The following is a 19,699-nucleotide window of genomic DNA, read 5'->3' on the forward strand; positions in this document are numbered from 1 at the left end:
ATGACATGAGTTGACAAAGTGACAAAATGGTCAACTGCAGAATGGCGCACTCGAAATCCACATTGTGCAGTGGTTAGTAAATTATGATACTCGAGCCACCATACCAGCCAGGCAGAAATCTTAAGTTCCATGACCTTGCAAATACAGCTGGTGAGAGAAATGAGATGGTAGCTAGAAGGAAGGTGTTTGTTCTTACTGGCCTTGGATATGGGTACGGCGGTGGCTTCACACCAGTGTCTGGGAAATGCGCCCTCTGCCCACGTGCGATTATATGCATGAAGGAGAAAGTGCTGGCCCACAAGAGAAAGGTTCTGCAACATCTGAATGTGAACATTGTCCAGCCCTGGAGTTAAGGGTTGGCATGAAGTGAGAGCATGATCTAGCTCCCTCATAGTAAAAGCAGCATAGTAGCACTCATGATTCTGAAAGAAGAACGGTATCACCCGAGCTGCCTTCACTCATTTACAATGGAGGAAGACATGGTGATAGTGGGTGGAGCTCGAAATCTCTGGATAATAGCGGCCCAAGGTGTTGGAGATAGCAACAGGGTTCACTATGAAATTACCTGCTATAGTCATGCCGCAAATTGGGGAATGGGACTTGGTCCCAGAGAGCCGTCTGAGGTTGGTCCACACAATGGAAGAGGGGGTGAAACTGTTAAAAGAACTAGTAAACGAAATTCAGCTAGCTTTTTTGCTATACCGAAGAATTTGACGACACTGCACAAACAACTGCTAATAATAAATGTGGTTCGCCTTTGTAGGATGAGGGTTAGAAACGCAAAGAGCACATCTTCATGTGCAAATTGTGTTGTGGCATGCCTCCACCCACCAAGGTACTGGGACATGGCACGGTAAACAAGTAGTGCGAGGAATGGAATGTTGCATGGCAGTAAGGATAATGTGTGTAAGGTATTTGACCTGGTCATCACAATTGGGAAAATCTTGTTCGATGAAGGTCGCCAGGGAGGAGTAAAGCCTCCAGTCAGCCTCAGAAAGCTGCCATTTGGGTTTGCACATAGGTGGGGTAGGAGTCAGCAAATTGATAGCACATGGAAAATGGTTACTCAAGTGTGTGTCAGAGAGAATGGACGACTCGAGATGATGGGCAAGCTCGACAGTGCAGAAAGAGAGGTCCAAATGGGAATAGGTGTGCATGGAGTCTGAAAGGAACATGGGTGCTCCACTGTTAAGGCAAATGAGGTGTAGCTGATTGAGAAAGTCAGCCAAGAGGGCACTTCTTGGCCAGTTTCTGGGAGAGCCCCAAAGGGGATGGTGCATATTAAAGTCACTGAGTAGCAAAAATGGATGAGGGAGTTGACCAATAAGCTGGAGGAAATCTATCCTGGTGCCACCTAATGATGGAGGGATGTAGACAGTACGAAGAGAAAAGGTGAAGCAAGGAAAGAAAATGCAGACTGCAACAGCCTGCAGACGGGTGTTCAGTGAGATGGTTTGACTATGATCATCATCCCAGGTGAGCACCATGACTCCCCCATGAGATGGAATGCTGTCAATGGGAGAAGGGTCAAATTAAACCAGAAAGAAAGAAATGCAAGAGGTCAAAGCAGTCATGAGGATGCAATTTTGTTTCCTGGAGGCAGAGAACAAGTGAGTGTTGCAATTTTAAGAACAGCTGTAATTCTTCCTTGTTGGATCTAAGGTCATGAACATTCCATTGAAGGAGAGTCATGACACGGAAAGGGGAGGAGGGAAACAATGAGGGGGTGTCACCTTGGCAATTGCCAAGTGCCAGCCTTCGAAAACACTCTGCTACAGTGTGCAGAGGCTGGAGGATCCTGCTCCATGAGATCTACAGAGGTGTCAGTGTTCTCCCTCAGTTGGTCTGCGGATTCCAAGGCAGAAAAATGATTGGCAGTGTGCACGGACGACATGGAGGTCAGCCGGGTGAGGGGTATCACGCAGTGACACTGCTGAAGAAGATTTTCCTAGTTGGCGAAAGAGGAGACCATTGATTTGTTTGATTTGTTGAAGTGTTTGCAGTTGGCAGATGAAGATTCAGATGTTTATTGGCTGGAGGGATCTACAAAATCTTCGTGTGAGTATTCTTTCCATCATGTCCGACCTGCTGGTTGTGTAGCAGGTCATTCCGCAGCTTGAGGGAAAAATTTGGTGGCTTATTGCACTGCTGGAGGAGAGGGAGATGGGAATGCTACTATGACACTGGGCGATTTTGCAACCGTGTTACTGAATTTGAGGCTGCAAGTCTGTGTGGCCCACATCAACTAGTGTCATTGTCAACACAAAAATTTGAATCACCAGGAGGTGTGCCATGTGGGAGTTTCTTCCCTGAACAACTTATACCTAGTTTACTTTCAACAGTGTGGCTTGCTTTGTTTGTGAACTCGTTACCACCGAATTTCTTTTAATTGAATTTCTTGATGCATGGCATATTTTGTATTTATTGCACACTAAAGGATATATACTTCCACAAATATATGTAGCACTTGGGGAAACAAACATTCAGTAACGTGAACAAACTGCTTCAGTGAAACAAAAGTAAATACACTCCTGGAAATTGAAATAAGAACACCGTGAAGTCATTGTCCCAGGAAGGGGAAACTTTATTGACACATTCCTGGGGTCAGATACATCACATGATCACACTGACAGAACCACAGGCACATAGACACAGGCAACAGAGCATGCACAATGTCGGCACTAGCACAGTGTATATCCACCTTTCGCAGCAATGCAGGCTGCTATTCTCCCATGGAGACGATCGTAGAGATGCTGGATGTAGTCCTGTGGAACGGCTTGCCATGCCATTTCCACCTGGCGCCTCAGTTGGACCAGCGTTCGTGCTGGACGTGCAGACCGCGTGAGACGACGCTTCATCCAGTCCCAAACATGCTCAATGGGGGACAGATCCGGAGATCTTGCTGGCCAGGGTAGTTGACTTACACCTTCTAGAGCACGTTGGGTGGCACGGGATACATGCGGACGTGTATTGTCCTGTTGGAACAGCAAGTTCCCTTGCCGGTCTAGGAATGGTAGAACGATGGGTTCGATGACGGTTTGGATGTACCGTGCACTATTCAGTGTCCCCTCGACGATCACCAGTGGTGTACGGCCAGTGTAGGAGATCGCTCCCCACACCATGATGCCGGGTGTTGGCCCTGTGTGCCTCGGTCGTATGCAGTCCTGATTGTGGCGCTCACCTGCACGGCGCCAAACACGCATACGACCATCATTGGCACCAAGGCAGAAGCGACTCTCATCGCTGAAGACGACACGTCTCCATTCGTCCCTCCATTCACGCCTGTCGCGACACCACTGGAGGCGGGCTGCATGATGTTGGGGCATGAGCGGAAGACGGCCTAACGGTGTGCAGGACCGTAGCCCAGCTTCATGGAGACGGTTGCGAATGGTCCTTGCCGATACCCCAGGAGCAACAGTGTCCCTAATTTGCTGGGAAGTGGCGGTGCGGTCCCCTACGGCACTGCGTAGGATCCTACGGTCTTGGCGTGCATCCGTGCGTCGCTGCGGTCCGGTCCCAGGTCGACGGGCACGTGCACCTTCTGCCGACCACTGGCGACAACATCGATGTACTGTGGAGACCTCACGCCCCACGTGTTGAGCAATTCGGCGGTACGTCCACCCGGCCTCCCACATGCCCACTATACGCCATCGCTCAAAGTCCGTCAACTGCACATATGGTTCACGTCCACGCTGTCGCGGCATGCTACCAGTGTTAAAGACTGCGATGGAGCTCCGTATGCCACGGCAAACTGGCTGACACTGACGGCGGCGGTGCACAAATGCTGCGCAGCTAGCGCCATTTGACGGCCAACACCGCGGTTCCTGGTGTGTCCGCTGTGCCGTGCGTGTGATCGTTGCTTGTACAGCCCTCTCGCAGTGTCCGGAGCAAGTATGGTGGGTCTGACACACCGGTGTCAATGTGTTCTTTTTTCCATTTCCAGGAGTGTACTAGCAAAGGTAATCATTAACAGACACTAGAAACCAGCACTGTTACCAACATATACAATGTATCCTAAGTATAATCACTGGAAACAAAAATGTTCACAGTTTTTTTTTTTCCAAAGTAATACTGGTTTCTGTAACAGAAATAAAGGGGGCATGGTGGCATACATGACTGTAACTTTAAAATTTGGTATATATAGGTCATTTTTCATTTAAAACCCTATGATTATATATAGACACAGACACACACACACACACACACACACACACACACACACACACACACACACACACACACACACGCACACAAGGTTCCTTTACAAATATCTGCTTGTGTCTGTGTATGTGCGGATGGATATGTGTGTGTGTGTGCTAGTGTATACCTGTCCTTTTTTCCCCCTAAGGTAAGTCTTTCCGCTCTCGGGATTGGAATGACTCCTTACCCTCTCCCTTAAAACCCACATCCTTTCGTCTTTCCCTCTCCTTCCCTCTTTCCTGACGAAGCAACCGTTGGTTGCGAAAGCTAGAATTTTGTGTGTATATTTGTGTTTGTTTGTGTGTCTATCGACATGCCAGCACTTTCGTTTGGTAAGTCACATCATCTTTGTTTTTTTATATATATATTGGGAAAGACTATAGAAGTTAATAAAGTCATTAAAAAAATTCGATTTTTCCACCATTAATAAGTACCCTGTATCCTTAAGCAGCTAAAGAGGTCCTTCTGGAGATGAGACGGAAATTTCTGGTGCTGCCGCTGTTTGGCATGCTTTTTGAATGTGTGCGCACTGTCATGGAACCAAGCAGGTGATCTGTGCCATGTTCAATAGTTAAAAATTGATCCACAACTTATTTTCACTATTGTCTTGATTGTGGTACAGTAGTCTTTGAGCAACAGGGGTTCCACTTTTCTGGTTATTCCCAGTTCTTCAGAGAGAGACAGCCTGCCATTTCACTCTTCGCCATTTAAATTTGTTTGACCACAGTGGAAGCATCTGTTGCCACACACTTCCATCAAACTTGGTATGAACTGCTGCACTACTAATAATAATTTCATGTTGCTCATTGGCCTAGTGCAAGACTTTCAACTGGATGGCACTTCAGCAACATGCTTGTACCCAACATAGCCCAGTTAATCCAACAGAGGCAAGGAGACTTACAGCAGTTTAACATGGAATCCAAACCATGTGTCATTTCTGGCAATTGCTCACATCATTGAGATGTGAAGGCTAGGTTAAAATGCAGACTGAAAAATCCATGGTCCAAATAAGATTATATCCCGTGAACTCTCAATTTCCAGACACACGCTTTATTGCTAGACCACTGTGCCTAATAATTACCACATGATACTCCACATTAGCAGTGAGCTGCACCATTTTGTTTTGACTACTGCAGGGGCATATTATGGTTATTTCGGTATGGTGATTTCAATATGTACTATTAATTATTTAACTCTATTTTTTGAGGCAATAATTAAAACTTTATGACTAACTCTTTTGTGTTCATTGTACAGCCACAGACATACTCAGCTTCAGCTTCATTTAATAACTATAAGTGTGTGTTCTGGCAGTGGAGACAGCCGTCTCCTCATTTGATTGAACCTTAACTGAGGAGCAACTGACAACTCTTGAGACATGTGAGGCATGATAACTAACATGTAGTTTCAATTAGACCACAGTATTATTACATGAGGATGCTGTACGGGAATATTTCTCATATTTATGGTAGATGACAAAAACTATGAAACATTTAAAGTTTACAAATAACATAGAAAGAGAAACATGTTTATTATCCACCAAATTTGGCCTGCAAATTATATATTTCTTGTCTCATAAACCACTAAATGTTTGTTATTTGCTGAAAGAGAGAATTTATTTGCCTCATTAGCTGTGCAGTATGTTTAACTACCAGATATTTATGCATAAGCAATGAGATTTTCATGTTACCCATGTGCTCATTCCTACTTGGGGCATATTTTTATGCACAACTTGTTCCTCTTTCCCCTGATTAATACAAACTTCCAAGATTTTTCCGTGAAAGAGAGCACTAATTTAAGAATATTTGAAAATAAAAAAATTTTGCCAATGTTGAACAGACTCACTCGTGCTAGCTACACCACAGAGCACACAAATTAGTTGATATTCAAAGTCTCCATTTATTTCCATATTCAACAGAAAGCGTGTTAACTGTTTGCAACTCTAATGGACAAAGTATTCATTTTGTAACACTTGAAGCAACCTACATAATTTTAATACTTAAGCAACCAGTCCAATTCAATTTCATTCTCCCTAACAAAAATTTACTGGAGAAAAGAAAGGGTTTATCATTTTAAGTTTTCTGTCACAGCTTTTGTCAGCCATAAATATTAGCAGACACAGTACTGAATGTCTACATTTCCTTTAATTAAATTTCCTGTGTGACTAAATTCTTGCACAAACAGCACAAGAATTATTTTGTGCAAAATTCTTGTGACAAACTACAATGATACTGGATCATGTCATGAGTCAGTTAATTGATTCAGAGAGTGTTAATAGGGACTGCATTAACACCAAAATAAAAATTAGTTAAAATATTATATAGATACACCTGGATTTTCTTTTTTACAAATGATTTAAATTAATATGAGTATGTAACTGATGTATTATTTGCTACCACATACCATTTTCTACAAATACTGCACCCAGCTTACCACTACGAAGGTATTACTTTACTTTGTCACATCCAGGGTGTCCCAGGAGGAAGGGTCAGTATTAACGGATACAACAGGAACAATTATCCAGAGCAAAAAGTCTAGCAAACATGGGCTCTTAAAATGCATACCTTAAGAGCTATGAGTTCTGCTTCAGCTTCGATACTATGAAACATATCTCTTCTACTGCAAGCTCTTTGCTTTCCATATTTTGAGATGACGTAGTATGGACCGAAAAAGAGGAAACTGTCCAGTAAACCTGGGCTCTGAAGTCCATACCTTAAGAGTTATGAGCACTTGTTCAGATTTGTGACTGTGAAACATCGCCTCCACCGAACAAGTGTTCATAGCTTTTAATGTATGCATTTTACAGCCCATGTTTACTAAATATTTTTGCTTCTAATGATTGTTCCTGTTCTATCCCTGACTAATGACCATTACTCCAGGGACACCCAAATTAATAAACTTTGTACACATTAAGTAAAAAGATTATTCATCAATTTGTATCAGATGTGTTTTTGGAAAGCAGTTAAAGCAAATTTTAAAACTTACTAATATAAAAAAACCTTAGATAACATTTACAAACCATCACATACTTTATGCCTCAGGAATACATAGATACAGAAGGCCATTCCCAGAAGAGAAATTGCGAAGAGAACCAATATAAACTTCACAGAATCTTGATAAAATTTAAACCCTATGGGTTTAGGGAACATGATGGATCGGATTAATTCGCCTTTTAGAGTAGAAAATCCTGTACGAACTACAAGAGCAGAAACCTGGAAAAAACACAAGAAGTACTTACACAACAACTAAAAGAAGCATGCACTCTCAATGCAAAATAATACAAGACTCCAAAATAATATACCACAAGGATAATTAAATTAAAAACAATAAATGAGCAAAACAAAAATAAAGTACAATTCAATTGATAAATATTTTTAAACTTCCAAACATGAAAATCTCATGAACATGTTTCTGAAATGGAAGGTGAAATGTCACAGTTTTCAAATGTTTTGCATCAAAAGTAATATTCACTTGAGAGATATGTAAAATTATAAGGAGACTGACTGGCCAGTACTTACATTCATACCACTAATGGACACATCTAAAAGAAGGAAAAAACTATAGCTAGCTTTCAAAACTGTTAGTTCTTTCGTCAGGAAGGAAACAGAAGTAGATTTGGGAAGGCCAAAAAGAAGGGAGGAGATTACTCAGACTACAGATTAAAACGGACACACTGATGGTTACAATATAGGGAGTCAAAGATGAAGGGGGAGGTGTCAATGGGAGGAGGAGGAGGAGGAGGAGGAGGAGGAGGAGGAGGAGGAGCTCGAAAATACTACATCGGTAATCACTGAGCCAGCTTCAGACCAGAGATGATAAGGTAGAATGAGAAGTAATGAAGTATCAAGAGGAAGATAAATGAGACCCGGAATGAAGGGAACAATTAAAAACTAGTAGAAAACCGGATAAGGAGACAGGAAAAAACTAAACACAAACATGCACATACACATGCAGGAGTGGGAGGATGGGGGGAGGGGGGAGGAGGGGGAGGGGGGAGGAGGGGGATGGGGGAGGAGGGGGATGGGGGAGGAGGGGGAAGGGGGAGGAGGGGGAAGGGGGAGGAGGGGGATGGGGGAGGAGGGGGAAGGGGGAGGGGAGGGGGAGGAGGCAGAGGGGAGGAGGGGGAGGGGAGGAGGGGGAGGGGAGGAGGGGGAGGGGAGGAGGGGGAGGGGGATGGGGAAGGAGGGGGAGGGGGAAGGAGTGGGACAGAAGAGAGAATGGGGCAGAGAGGGAGAACAGGAAAGTGGAACAGGGGTGTGTGGGTGTGCGGGCGCGTGTGTGTAATGAATAAAAGATGCTGTACACGAGATTAAGTCACAAGTAAAATGAAAAAGGAACTAAAAGGAAGGCACAGGAAAATGACACTAGCTGACCACTCATGTAAAATTTGGGTGAGCCAGTCACCCTGTGAACATGCTAAAACCATTGGACTAAAATCTTGGTGAAAACAATGGACAACTCACAAAACTTCAAAACTCTAATTACATTTATTTGATCATTATGGAAAATAGATTATAGATCCATCAGCAAATCAGCTGCAGCCCACCGGTTGGAAAATAAAACGCAGTGCAATAAAATTTAGTTCACAGTGATCTGTACGCCACAAGTGCCAGACATTGGTGGGTCCTCTCACTGGAGCAAGAAGCCATGCAGCAAGGGGCTGTGTCCTATGCAAAGATGAGTGATGAGAACCTCATCCCATCAACATGGCTGGATGGAGGTATGCCACGTCCAAGTTGTAGGCTTTACTACATGCAGCTTCTTGTCTGTCACTTCCAGCCACTCATCCTCCCATCGATGTCAGACACTGGAGCTCAACAGTGAGATGGTAGCATGCAGGGGGATGGCACACTGGAATACCAGAGGATGAAGACACGCCTCATTGGCTGCTAGATTCACTCTTTCATTCCCCACAATTTCTACATGCCCTGGTACCCAGCAGAAAGACACCTCCAACCCCACTTGTAGTTGGAGGAGGGCATCCTGGACAGTCTGACCTTTATCTGCAGGGTACAAAAGTGTCAGCAAGAGTAGGGCACTCAGAGAATCAGAAAAGACAAGAAATTTAACACTGGAAGAGAATCTTATCTGCTCCAGCGCCCGCAAGATCGCAAATAATTCTGCATCAAAGACAGTAAAGGCTCGAGGCAGTAGGACCTTGAGGACACAATCTGGGAAAACAACAGAGCAAAGAACAAAACCCCGTTCCGACCCATACATAAAAAGAGCTACACAGTTACGGTGCTCAGATAAAATGTCACAAAATGTCGCAATAAAAATGGAAGCAGGAGTGCAATATCTCCTGTACCACACCAAATATAAAATCACTCTGGGCGTCTCCAGTAACTAGGGTGGCAGATGGTTCAAACCCCGGATTTAGGGTCGTACTTGCTCAACACCAAGTGATTCCAGCACATGCTGCACGCAGATCCCAAATGGCACTGTGACCCATGGACAGTTGGAGAAAAGAAGTTCCAGAGGTGGATGAACAACAGTATAGTGTGTGGGTGAAGTCAGAGCTGCGAGGAACTTATATGCCTGATTCATCATGACGAGCTGCTGCCGAATAGTGAGTGGCAGTTCCCTGGCCTCAACACAGAGGCTGGGTATGGAACTGGTCCTATAAGCAGCCATGGCCAGCTGAATCCCCTCATGGTGGACAGCATCAATGATCTACAAATAAGAAGGCTCTTCAAATCCATACCATGCAGAAGTAGTCCAGCTGCGAACACACAAAAGCCCTATAAAACTGGAGGAGACGTGCCCTGTCCACTCCCAAGACCTGTGGCTAAGGCACTTTAAGATATTCAGTGCCTTCAGGGTTCTGGCTTTCACATCCCTCAGGTGTGGCAACTATGACAATTTCAAGCCAAAATACGATTAAAAGGAACACACACACACACACACACACACACACACACACACACACACACACACACGAGAGAGAGAGAGAGAGAGAGAGAGAGAGAGAGAGAGAGAGAGAGATCTGCAGAAAACTGAAAACCCGCCTCTGTGGCACACTCCTCTAACCTCTGTTGCAACTGACGGTTCACTGTTGCTGCACTGGAGAAGGAACAGAAAACAGTAAAATCATCCACAAAGAAGGAGCACTCTACGGGACTTCTCACCATGGATGTGATACTGTTCATGAGACCCAGAAAATATTAGATACAGGCTCCCAGGTAGATGCTATTTTTCTTGACTTCCGGAAGGCGTTTGATACAGTTCCGCACTGTCGCCTGATAAACAAAGTAAGAGCCTACGGAATATCAGACCAGCTGTGTGACTGGATTGAAGAGTTTTTAGCAAACAGAACACAGCATGTTGTTATCAATGGAGAGACGTCTACAGCCGTTAAAGTAACCTCTGGCGTGCCACAGGGGAGTGTTATGGGACCATTGCTTTTCACAATATATATAAATGACCTAGTAGATAGTGTCGGAAGTCCCATGCGGCTTTTCGCAGATGATGCTGTAGTGTACAGAGAAGTTACAGCATTAGAAAATTGTAGCGAAATGCAGGAAGATCTGCAGCGGATAGGCACTTGGTGCAGAGAGTGGCAACTGACCCTTAATATAGACAAATGTAATGTATTGCGAATACATAGAAAGAAGGATCCTTTATTGTATGATTATATGAAAGCGGAACGAACACTGGTAGCAGTTACTTCTGTAAAATATCTGGGAGTATGCGTGCGGAACGATTTGAAGTGGAATAATCATATAAAATTAATTGTTGGTAAGGCAGGTACAAGGTTGAGATTCATTGGGAGAGTCCTTAGAAAATGTAGTCCATCAACAAAGGAGGTGGCTTACAAAACACTCGTTCGACCTATACTTGAGTATTGCTCATCAGTGTGGGATCCGTACCAGATCGGGTTGACGGAGGAGATAGAGAAGATCCAAAGAAGAGCGGCGCATTTCGTCACAGGGTTATTTGGTAACCGTAATAGCGTTACGGAGATGTTTAACAAACTCAAGTGGCAGACTCTGCAAGAGAGGCGCTCTGCATCGCGGTGTAGCTTGCTCGCCAGGTTTCGAGAGGGTGCGTTTCTGGATGAGGTATCGAATATATTGCTTCCCCCTACTTATACCTCCCGAGGAGATCACGAATGTAAAATTAGAGAGATTAGAGCGCGCACGGAGGCTTTCAGACAGTCGTTCTTCCCACGAACCATACGCGACTGGAACAGGAAAGGGAGGTAATGACAGTGGCACGTAAAGTGCCCTCCGCCACACACCGTTGGGTGGCTTGCGGAGTATAAATGTAGATGTAGATGTAGAACTATGGCAAAGAAGGTAACACTTGAAACGCTGCCCTGAGGGACGCCATTCTCCTGCTCAAAGAGATCTGACGGAGTCACCAACTCAGGTCCTAAATAACCGCTGACACAGGAAAGGCCATATGTTGTTTTGCAAGAATACAGTGTCTTGTAGTAGTATCTTACACCTTACTGACATCAAAAAGTATACCAATACAGGAATGTTTCTGTAGGAAAGACTGCTGAACAGCTGCCTCTAACAGGGTCAGGTTGTCAACAGTGGACTGAAATCTCCAGAATCCACACCAAGAGTGGCTAAGGAGTTGCCTGGTCTCTAACAACCAGACCAGACAATGGCAAACCATTTGCTCCATGGTCTTTCCTGCACAGCATGTTTAGGCAATACTCCGATAACTACTGGGACATGTGCGGTCCTTTCCTGGTTTCAGGAGAGAAATGAAAAGTGCCTCTCCACGAGCTGGAGAAGTTAACTGTCTGTCATGTAAGATTAAAACATTTTTAAGAATAATTTCCTTTGACGCTGCTGGCAAATGTCGAAGCATGCAGTACAGGATTTTGTCACAACCAGGTGCAGTATCACGAGTCTCAGACAGGGCCGATTCCAGCTCCCACAGGTAGAAAAGATAGTTGTAAGTCTCAGAATTGTGGGATCTGAAGGCCAATTCTCCCCTTTGTACAGATGCATGGTAACGATGAAACGCAGGATCCTGGCTGGCATTCGCAGTGGTTTGCGCAAACTTCTCTGCCTGCGTCTGAGCTATGTCTCTGGGAGCTATTTGGAGACATCCCATTTCAGCACTGCTGCTATTGGTAAATGACAGTGTTTATCAGAAATCATCCTGATTTTTTCCCATACTTTCATAGAACAAGTGGAATTGTTGATGGAGTTCAGGAATGCTTGCTATGACCTGTTCTTGCTCTCCTTAATTACACATCCAGCTTTTGTACGCACGACTCAAAAGGCTATGAGGTTTTCTGCTGTAGGGTGACATTTTAACCGTTGAAGAGCCACACGCCTGTCCCAGATGGCTGAATGCCACTCATTTGTCCACCAAGGTACAGGATGCCTCTTATGATGACCTGAGGACTTTGGGATGGACAAGTCAGTAGCATGATGCATCACTTGCACGATGTGGTCCACCCACCCATGGATGCTGTTGTGGTGTCCAAACACAGCCAATTGTCTGAACAGCATTCAGTTAGTCCTGCTGACCATCCACGTTGGTGACTTCACTTCAGGTAGTGCCCCATTCAATAGATGAATGAGGAGTGGGAAATGGTCACTGGAATGAATACTGTCAATGACCTCCGTCTGAACAGAATCTACGAGGGTGGGAGAGCAGAAAAAGAGGTCGATCGCTGAGAATGACCTAGTAGCAGTGCAGAAATGAGTGCGAGTAACTGTGTTGAGGATTCACAGCTCGTGAGACATCATGAGACTCTCCAAATCCTGACCCCGATGGCAAGTAGAGGTCGAGTCCCACAAGACACGATGGGCACTGAAGTCCCCCAACAAGAGAAATGGTCACGGGAGTGAGAGCCTCTGAGTCTATTGCATCTGGTGGACGTAGATACAGTGAGAAAGCAGTGATCCTCTGATACCCATGAATTTTGACAGCAACTGCTTGCGTGTCAGTAGCCAGGGGGAGGTCAGAGGAGTGATGCGCGTTGTTGGCAAGCACAGCAACCCGTCTCTTGGGTCTCTCCCAAGTCAGGTCATCTTTTCCGTGAAGGGCATAGCCCCATATCACAGGATTGTCAGTGGCTTTAAAATGTGTTTCTTATAAACACAGGCACAGGGGGTGTTCCTGCACTAGCAGTTTCAGTTCCTCTGCATGTATCCTGAACCCGTTACCACTCTACTGTAATATAAGAGCTATCTATCATGAGGGTTGCTTCTTTCACCCCGTCTTTCTGCTGAGGAGGAGAGCCCGTAATGGGTGGGGGCTCTGTCTTGGGGCAGATAATTGCCCCCATCTGACATCAAGCTTCATTAGCTCTACCAGAGAGTCAAGAGAGATGTCAGATAGTATAATATTGACATCATCAGACTGTTTGCTACCCAACTCAATCAGTGGGGGGCACTTGGCCTTTGACTTTTTGCCCTGGGTAGGCTTTGGAGCCACAACAGGGGCAGCAGTAGTGGCAGTGGACCAGACTGAACCTTAGGGGGAGCAGGGAGCCCTGCAACATTAGCAACCACAGACTCGTCCGATGTTTTGAGAGGAAGTGTAGCCTGTAAAGAAACTGTAGCAGCACAATTACACTGACAAACACAGGTACTTGTGTTAACACTAGCTACCTCTGTGTAGCAGCATCAGTTTTCTGTACTGGCTGTTTAACAAATGACGCAAAGCAGGTAGTGAATGTTTGGGGGGTTGGGGGGGGGGGGGGGGGGAAGCTGCATGGTCTTATAAATTTCCTTGGCCTCACCATAGGGGATCTGTTGTGTGGTTTTTATCTCCGGTATCTTCCGTTCTTCAAGGAAGACGCAGCAGTCCCTATTCTAGACAGGATGAGCCCCAGAGCAATACACACACTTTGGAGGAGATGAACATCTGACTAGTCCATGGGCAGACTTGCCACAAGTGGTTTCTCCCTTACATCCAAGTGCAGTGTGCCCAAATTGATGGCATTTAAAACAGCGGATGGGACTGGGGACGTAGGGCCACATGGTTATGTGAAGAAAACTTGCCTTAATATGCTCCGGGAGTTTTGTGCTATTAAAAGTGAGGCTTAACAAGTTGGATTTAATCATATTGCCTTCCACCTTTTTCATAACATTCTGCACATCTACAATGCCTTCTTGGGCCCATTCAACTTTCAGGTCTTCTTTGGGGATGCCTACCACATCTGTGCAGGTCACAACACCTTTACTGTAATTTAATGTGGGATGGTATATTCCCCAAGGGTTTTGGCTTCTGCAGGTTTGTTACTTGTTGGGAACTTGATGTCTGCACCAACAATGTTCCATTTCGTAACCACTTTACTGATTTTAAAGTACCTGCAGTCCCCTCTAAACTCTTTTCAAAACTCCCCTCTTTCCATTTACTCAATAAAAACATACTCTGGCCAGCAGCATGCATTCTGTTACAAACCCACTTAAATTCTTTAATGTCCCTGGGTCTGGAGGACTGGGTACATGAGCCCTCTCATTTGATTGGGTGTTAGTACCTAAGAGTGGCCCACCCATTCCGCTGGGAGGTGGAAGAGAAGACTACGAAGGATCCATCTCGGTTCCATGAGCAGCTAAGGAAATAAAAGTCCACCCAGACAGAGCCTTACATGCCTAGGCAAGCCTTGTAAAACTGAGGTGCAGCAGTTTCCCCAGAGGTTGCCTGAAGATCCCTGTTCCCTATGACACACAATGTTCCACTGCCGTGCCTTACAGTGGTAACTGAAGCATGCTCAGAGCTTATGGTGACAAGGGTCTGGTGGTGCTTACCAGTCCCCAGCTCAGGAACCCTGGGATCACTAAGCCTGTACCCAGCAAATGAATGATGAGCTCGAGGGTGACAGGGGGTGGGAGATTTATTTTTACTTCTCACTCTGTCGTCCTGTCATCTCTCAACTGAAGCACTTACTAACGTACTATTTTTGGCCTACTACTCTCTCTAACACAATCTCCCCACCCCTTTTCTCATATTTGTCTCCCCTCGTTCTCACAAGACGTACATCTTTCTCAACCTGAGGCATGAGTGATCTACTCCTCCTTTCCAACTGTCACCAATTTCTGCCATTCTTCCCCCCACTCCCTTTTCTTCCCTGAGGAACGCAGTAACATTCTGAAGGCTAGGTAGTTTTTTCCTTCATGTACTTTATGAAGTCCATCACCTTCATTAGTACAATAACTGAGATGCTAAAATAAAGCACAGTATGACTCAGCATAACTTGTCAGTTGGCATCACTAGGCACCTATGATGATCATATGACAAATTTCAGCTGTTTGACCATTTAGTATCAACAGTTTAACCATATCAAATTTACTTTCTAGAAGTCCAGGTAGACAATTTACAATATCATAAGTAATAGAATACATACAATGAGACAGTAGTGAAGATCATACAACGAGTTGCATGTAGTCAGTTAAAGAAATCACACAAAATTTATTCAGATTATTTCAGAAAAGTGGGGCAGGACAGATAATTTTAGTTCTAAGAGCAAGGATTGAAAAACAGATTTAAATGTGCGAAGTCACAATCAATCATTTTGGACTTGAGCAACAATTAAAATAAGTCCCATGAAACCAGGCCATAATGGATGGAGTCAATATTTATCGTTATCTAGTAGTTAAAGTTATCTACTTAAGCCATTCTCAAGTGAGACGTAAACGGAACATGGACACCTACATGGTTAACGGAAAAAATAAATTGCATGACAGAAAAAGTTAAGCACCCAGACGACACAATCAGGTGTTAATGTAACTTTCTATATTTACATACCATGGGCAGTTAGGAAATGACTTGGAGTTTCAGCTCTCTGTAACAAGTAGAACTGCAACCAGTGTACACAGGTGTTATTCATGTTTGGTGTTGTTAACTGACACGGTTTGGTATATACGAGGGTCACTCCAAAAGAAATGCACATAAATTTTTTTTTTTTAAATCCATCTTTCATTCTACATGTTTGAAAGTTTTACAGTATGTGCATACATCCTTTAGGAACAATATTTTCATTTCTCCACATAATTTCCCTCTCTCTCAACTGCCTTATGCCATCTTGGAACCAGCGCCTGTATACCCGCACGGTAAAATTCTGGACCAACCTGTTGGAGCCACTGTTTGGCAGCCTGCACAAGGGAGTCATCATCTTCAAACCTTGTTCCATGAAGAGAGTCTTTCAGTTTCCCAAAGAGATGATAGTCACGTGGAGCCAGGTCAGGACTGTAAGGTGGGTGTTTCAGTGTTGTCCATCCGAGTTTTGTGTTCGCTTCCATGGTTTTTTGACAGACATATGGTCGTACATTGTCATGCAGCAACAAAACATCCTGCTTTTACCAATGTGGTCGAACACGACTCAGTCGAGATTGAAGTTTCTTCAGTGTCATCACATATGCATCAGAATTTATGGTGGTTCCACTTGGAATGATGTCCACAAGCAAGAGTCCTTCGGAATCGAAAAACACCATAGCCATAACTTTTCCAGCAGAAGGTGTGGTTTTGAATCTTTCTCTTGGGTGAATTTGCATGCCACCACTCCATTGATTGCCTCTTCGTCTCTAGTGAAAAATGATGGAGCCATGTTTCATCACCTGTCACGATTCTTCCAAGAAATTCACTCCACCATTCTTGTACTGTTCCAAAAGTTCACTACATACCGTTTTCTTTGTTTCTTTGTGAGCCACTGTCAACATCCTGGGAACCCACCCAGCACAAACCTTTTTTAACGCCAACACTTTCAGTATTCTGCAAACACTTCCTTCCCCTATCCCAACATAGCATGACAATTCGTTCACTGTGATGTGATCTGTCTGTCAGCAATCACCAATTCATTAACACTCTGCACATTGTCTGGAGAGTGTGCAGTACGAGGCCTGCCACTGCGAGGACAATCCTCAATATTGCCGTGCCCGCTTTCATCACGTAACCTGCTTGCCCACCGACTAACTGTACTGCGAATGACAGCAGCATCTCCAAACACCTTTTTCAACCTCTTGTGGACGTTTCCCACTGTCTTGTTTTCACAGCACAGGGATTCTATGGCAGCGCGTTGCTTCTGACAAACGTCAAGTGTAGCAGCCATCTTGAAGACGTGCTGTGACGGCGCCTCTCACGGGAACAGGTTGAACTAAGCTTGAAAACAAGCGGGAAGGATGTATCTACACACTGTCAAGCTTTCACACATGCAGAATGAAAACTGTATTTTTACAAAAATAGTATGCATTTCTTTTGGAGTGACCCTTGTAAAATGGACATGAACAGTGCCATACTGCAGATCTGAAATGGCACCAAAATGCACTTTTATTTAAGATAAGGGAGATGGAACATTAAGAGCTCTCTGAGAACATTAACAATACTTTTGTTTACTTGTTCTCTCCATTTCTAACCATAATTGTATCACTAGTTCATCAGCTCTATTTTATGCAAGACATAATCAGGATTGATAAATCAGTAGAAATAATGATCAATGAATCCCATCCTATGTGGGTTGCATCTGAGATCACCAAAGCTTGTCAGCACAACCTTTTCAAGAATCACCAGGGTATCACTTCACCGGTATTCAACATGTTGACACTACTCAGGTGACTGTTGTATCACTAAGAATCAGCTTACACAGAGGCATTTGATTTACTATTGCCTAAAACAAGTTGCAGTCTGAAATTGGGATCAGTTCAGAGGAGGTGAAGATATTAATTCTTATGGCTAGAGTTACCTAGAACATCCTCTGAGAAATTAAAAATTTGGGACCAATTGCAAATACATTGATTACAGACACTTACACCATCACATAACAATAATTAAACAGTCATAAATGTACTTCATCTTATTTCCCCTCACGCAGTTCATTCTTTGAGAGAAGGTGATAGGAACTTATCCTTAACGAAGATTACATGGTGCCCAGAATATACCCTTGTGGGGACATAGAGATAACAGATTACTGCTTGGTGAAGGCAGTCGGGAGAAAGAAAGTGGATTGCTGGAATTTACTTCAGAGTGACACTTTAGTGCTTTACAGAAATTTTATTTTATGATTTTACCAATGTTGAAAAAGACCATAAAAGCAGCATTTGGAGATTAATTGTGAATCTTGTTAAGATTTGCTGCTTGTGCTTGTATTCTGAGAGGTTTCCCGGTATTCTTGCAAAAGTGAATAATGTGAACAAAAAAGTAAGACAAATGAGACAGCTGTTACAGAAAAAACACACCAAAACAAAATGACTTTAAAGAATTGGTATAAAAAATTTGAAAGGAATCTCAGAATGGTAACTACCGTATTTACTCGAATCTAAGCCACACCTAAAAAATGAGACTCGAAATAAAGGAAAAAAAAATTCCCAAATCTAAGCCGCACCTGAAATTTGAAACTCGAAATTCAAGGGGAGAGGAAAGTTTTAGGCCACACCTCCAAATCGAAACAAAGTTGGTCCATTGTAATATGAGACACAATTTAGGTCGAATGAATGACGATACAGCTACAGTAGTTTGGTTCGAGTCGAAAGCTTAGCAGTTAAGCTTTACCAGGTAGCCATTGCTATGCGTCAGGTGCTCCGTCCGTATTTTTACGGATACCCTTCCTTTTTCACGTGCTTCGTCTGGTTTGAATCGATTGCTTATTTTGCTTTGATCTGATAAGTGCCGTTTTCTATGTTATAGGTGTTTACGTCAGTCACTCTAAGCTGAAAATGCATTACTATACTGTGTCATGCATTGTTTGTCGCATTCTGATAATGAGTGTTTACGGCATGTCGCTGCTCGTGGCATGGCTTGCTTTTGTGCGCGCTACCACCGCCTACAATTTAAAAAAAAGAGAGGAAACAATGGCAAGAGACTGCTATTTGTTGTTACTTACACTGCTGCTTTCTTTGATAATGGTCAACAAGAACCAAATAATAGACTGCGTATGATAGAACATGTTCTGAACGAGAGTTTGGCGAAAATTTTTCTCCGTTTGAAAATCTTTGCTGCCACTTCTTTAGTACATCAGATTCTGCACAGAAATTAGTCATCTTAGATTTAAAAATCTAGTCAGTTGTTGTGCTTCATTTCTGACTGTATCACTATTAGGCATAAGAGTAATACGAATATAAACATGACACGATACGTATATTCTTCCGCGTTTGCTGTTGTCTCACACTAGTTTCGTAGTTTATTTGGCAGACACGATTTAAATGAGATAGAAGCAAACACGAAAGAATACATGGCAAAATGTTTATATTCGTATTATTCTTATGATGAAGAGAATACTGCATGTGATTCACATTTCATCAGGTTCCTATTAGCAACCATCTCTTCTCACAGGTAGGAAAAAATTCAGAACGTAGAGTTGGCCATATTGACAAAAATCCCAGTATTACAAGTCGGATTTTCGTAGTACATTGAAATTCGAAGATGAACAATATGGACTTTGTATTTACTTCGTTGGATAATGTATGAAAATGCAGTGGTCGAAACTCGAGCGGAGAAAAAAAGCTCGTCTTCCAATTTTTTTTTTTTAAATTTTATTTACTGACGCAAAGGTTTTGGCGCCAGTATTTATCTTTGTGCCTACAAAGGATGCCTG

The 19,699-nt window shown here is 43.7% G+C and overlaps 1 protein-coding gene across 1 annotated transcript in view; it reads right to left on the reverse strand.

Moving 5' to 3' along the window:
* LOC126470407 (polyamine-transporting ATPase 13A3-like) overlaps positions 1-19,699 on the reverse strand; it is a 287,566-nt gene that overhangs the window by 130,344 nt on the left and 137,523 nt on the right. Inside the window, exon 7 of the mRNA XM_050098255.1 lies at positions 7,227-7,409. Within this exon, the coding sequence (XP_049954212.1) occupies positions 7,227-7,409 (183 nt within the window). The remainder of the gene's footprint in view (positions 1-7,226; positions 7,410-19,699) is intronic.

This window comes from Schistocerca serialis, chromosome 3 (assembly GCF_023864345.2).
Source record: "Schistocerca serialis cubense isolate TAMUIC-IGC-003099 chromosome 3, iqSchSeri2.2, whole genome shotgun sequence".
Taxonomy (NCBI): Eukaryota; Metazoa; Arthropoda; class Insecta; order Orthoptera; family Acrididae; genus Schistocerca; species Schistocerca serialis.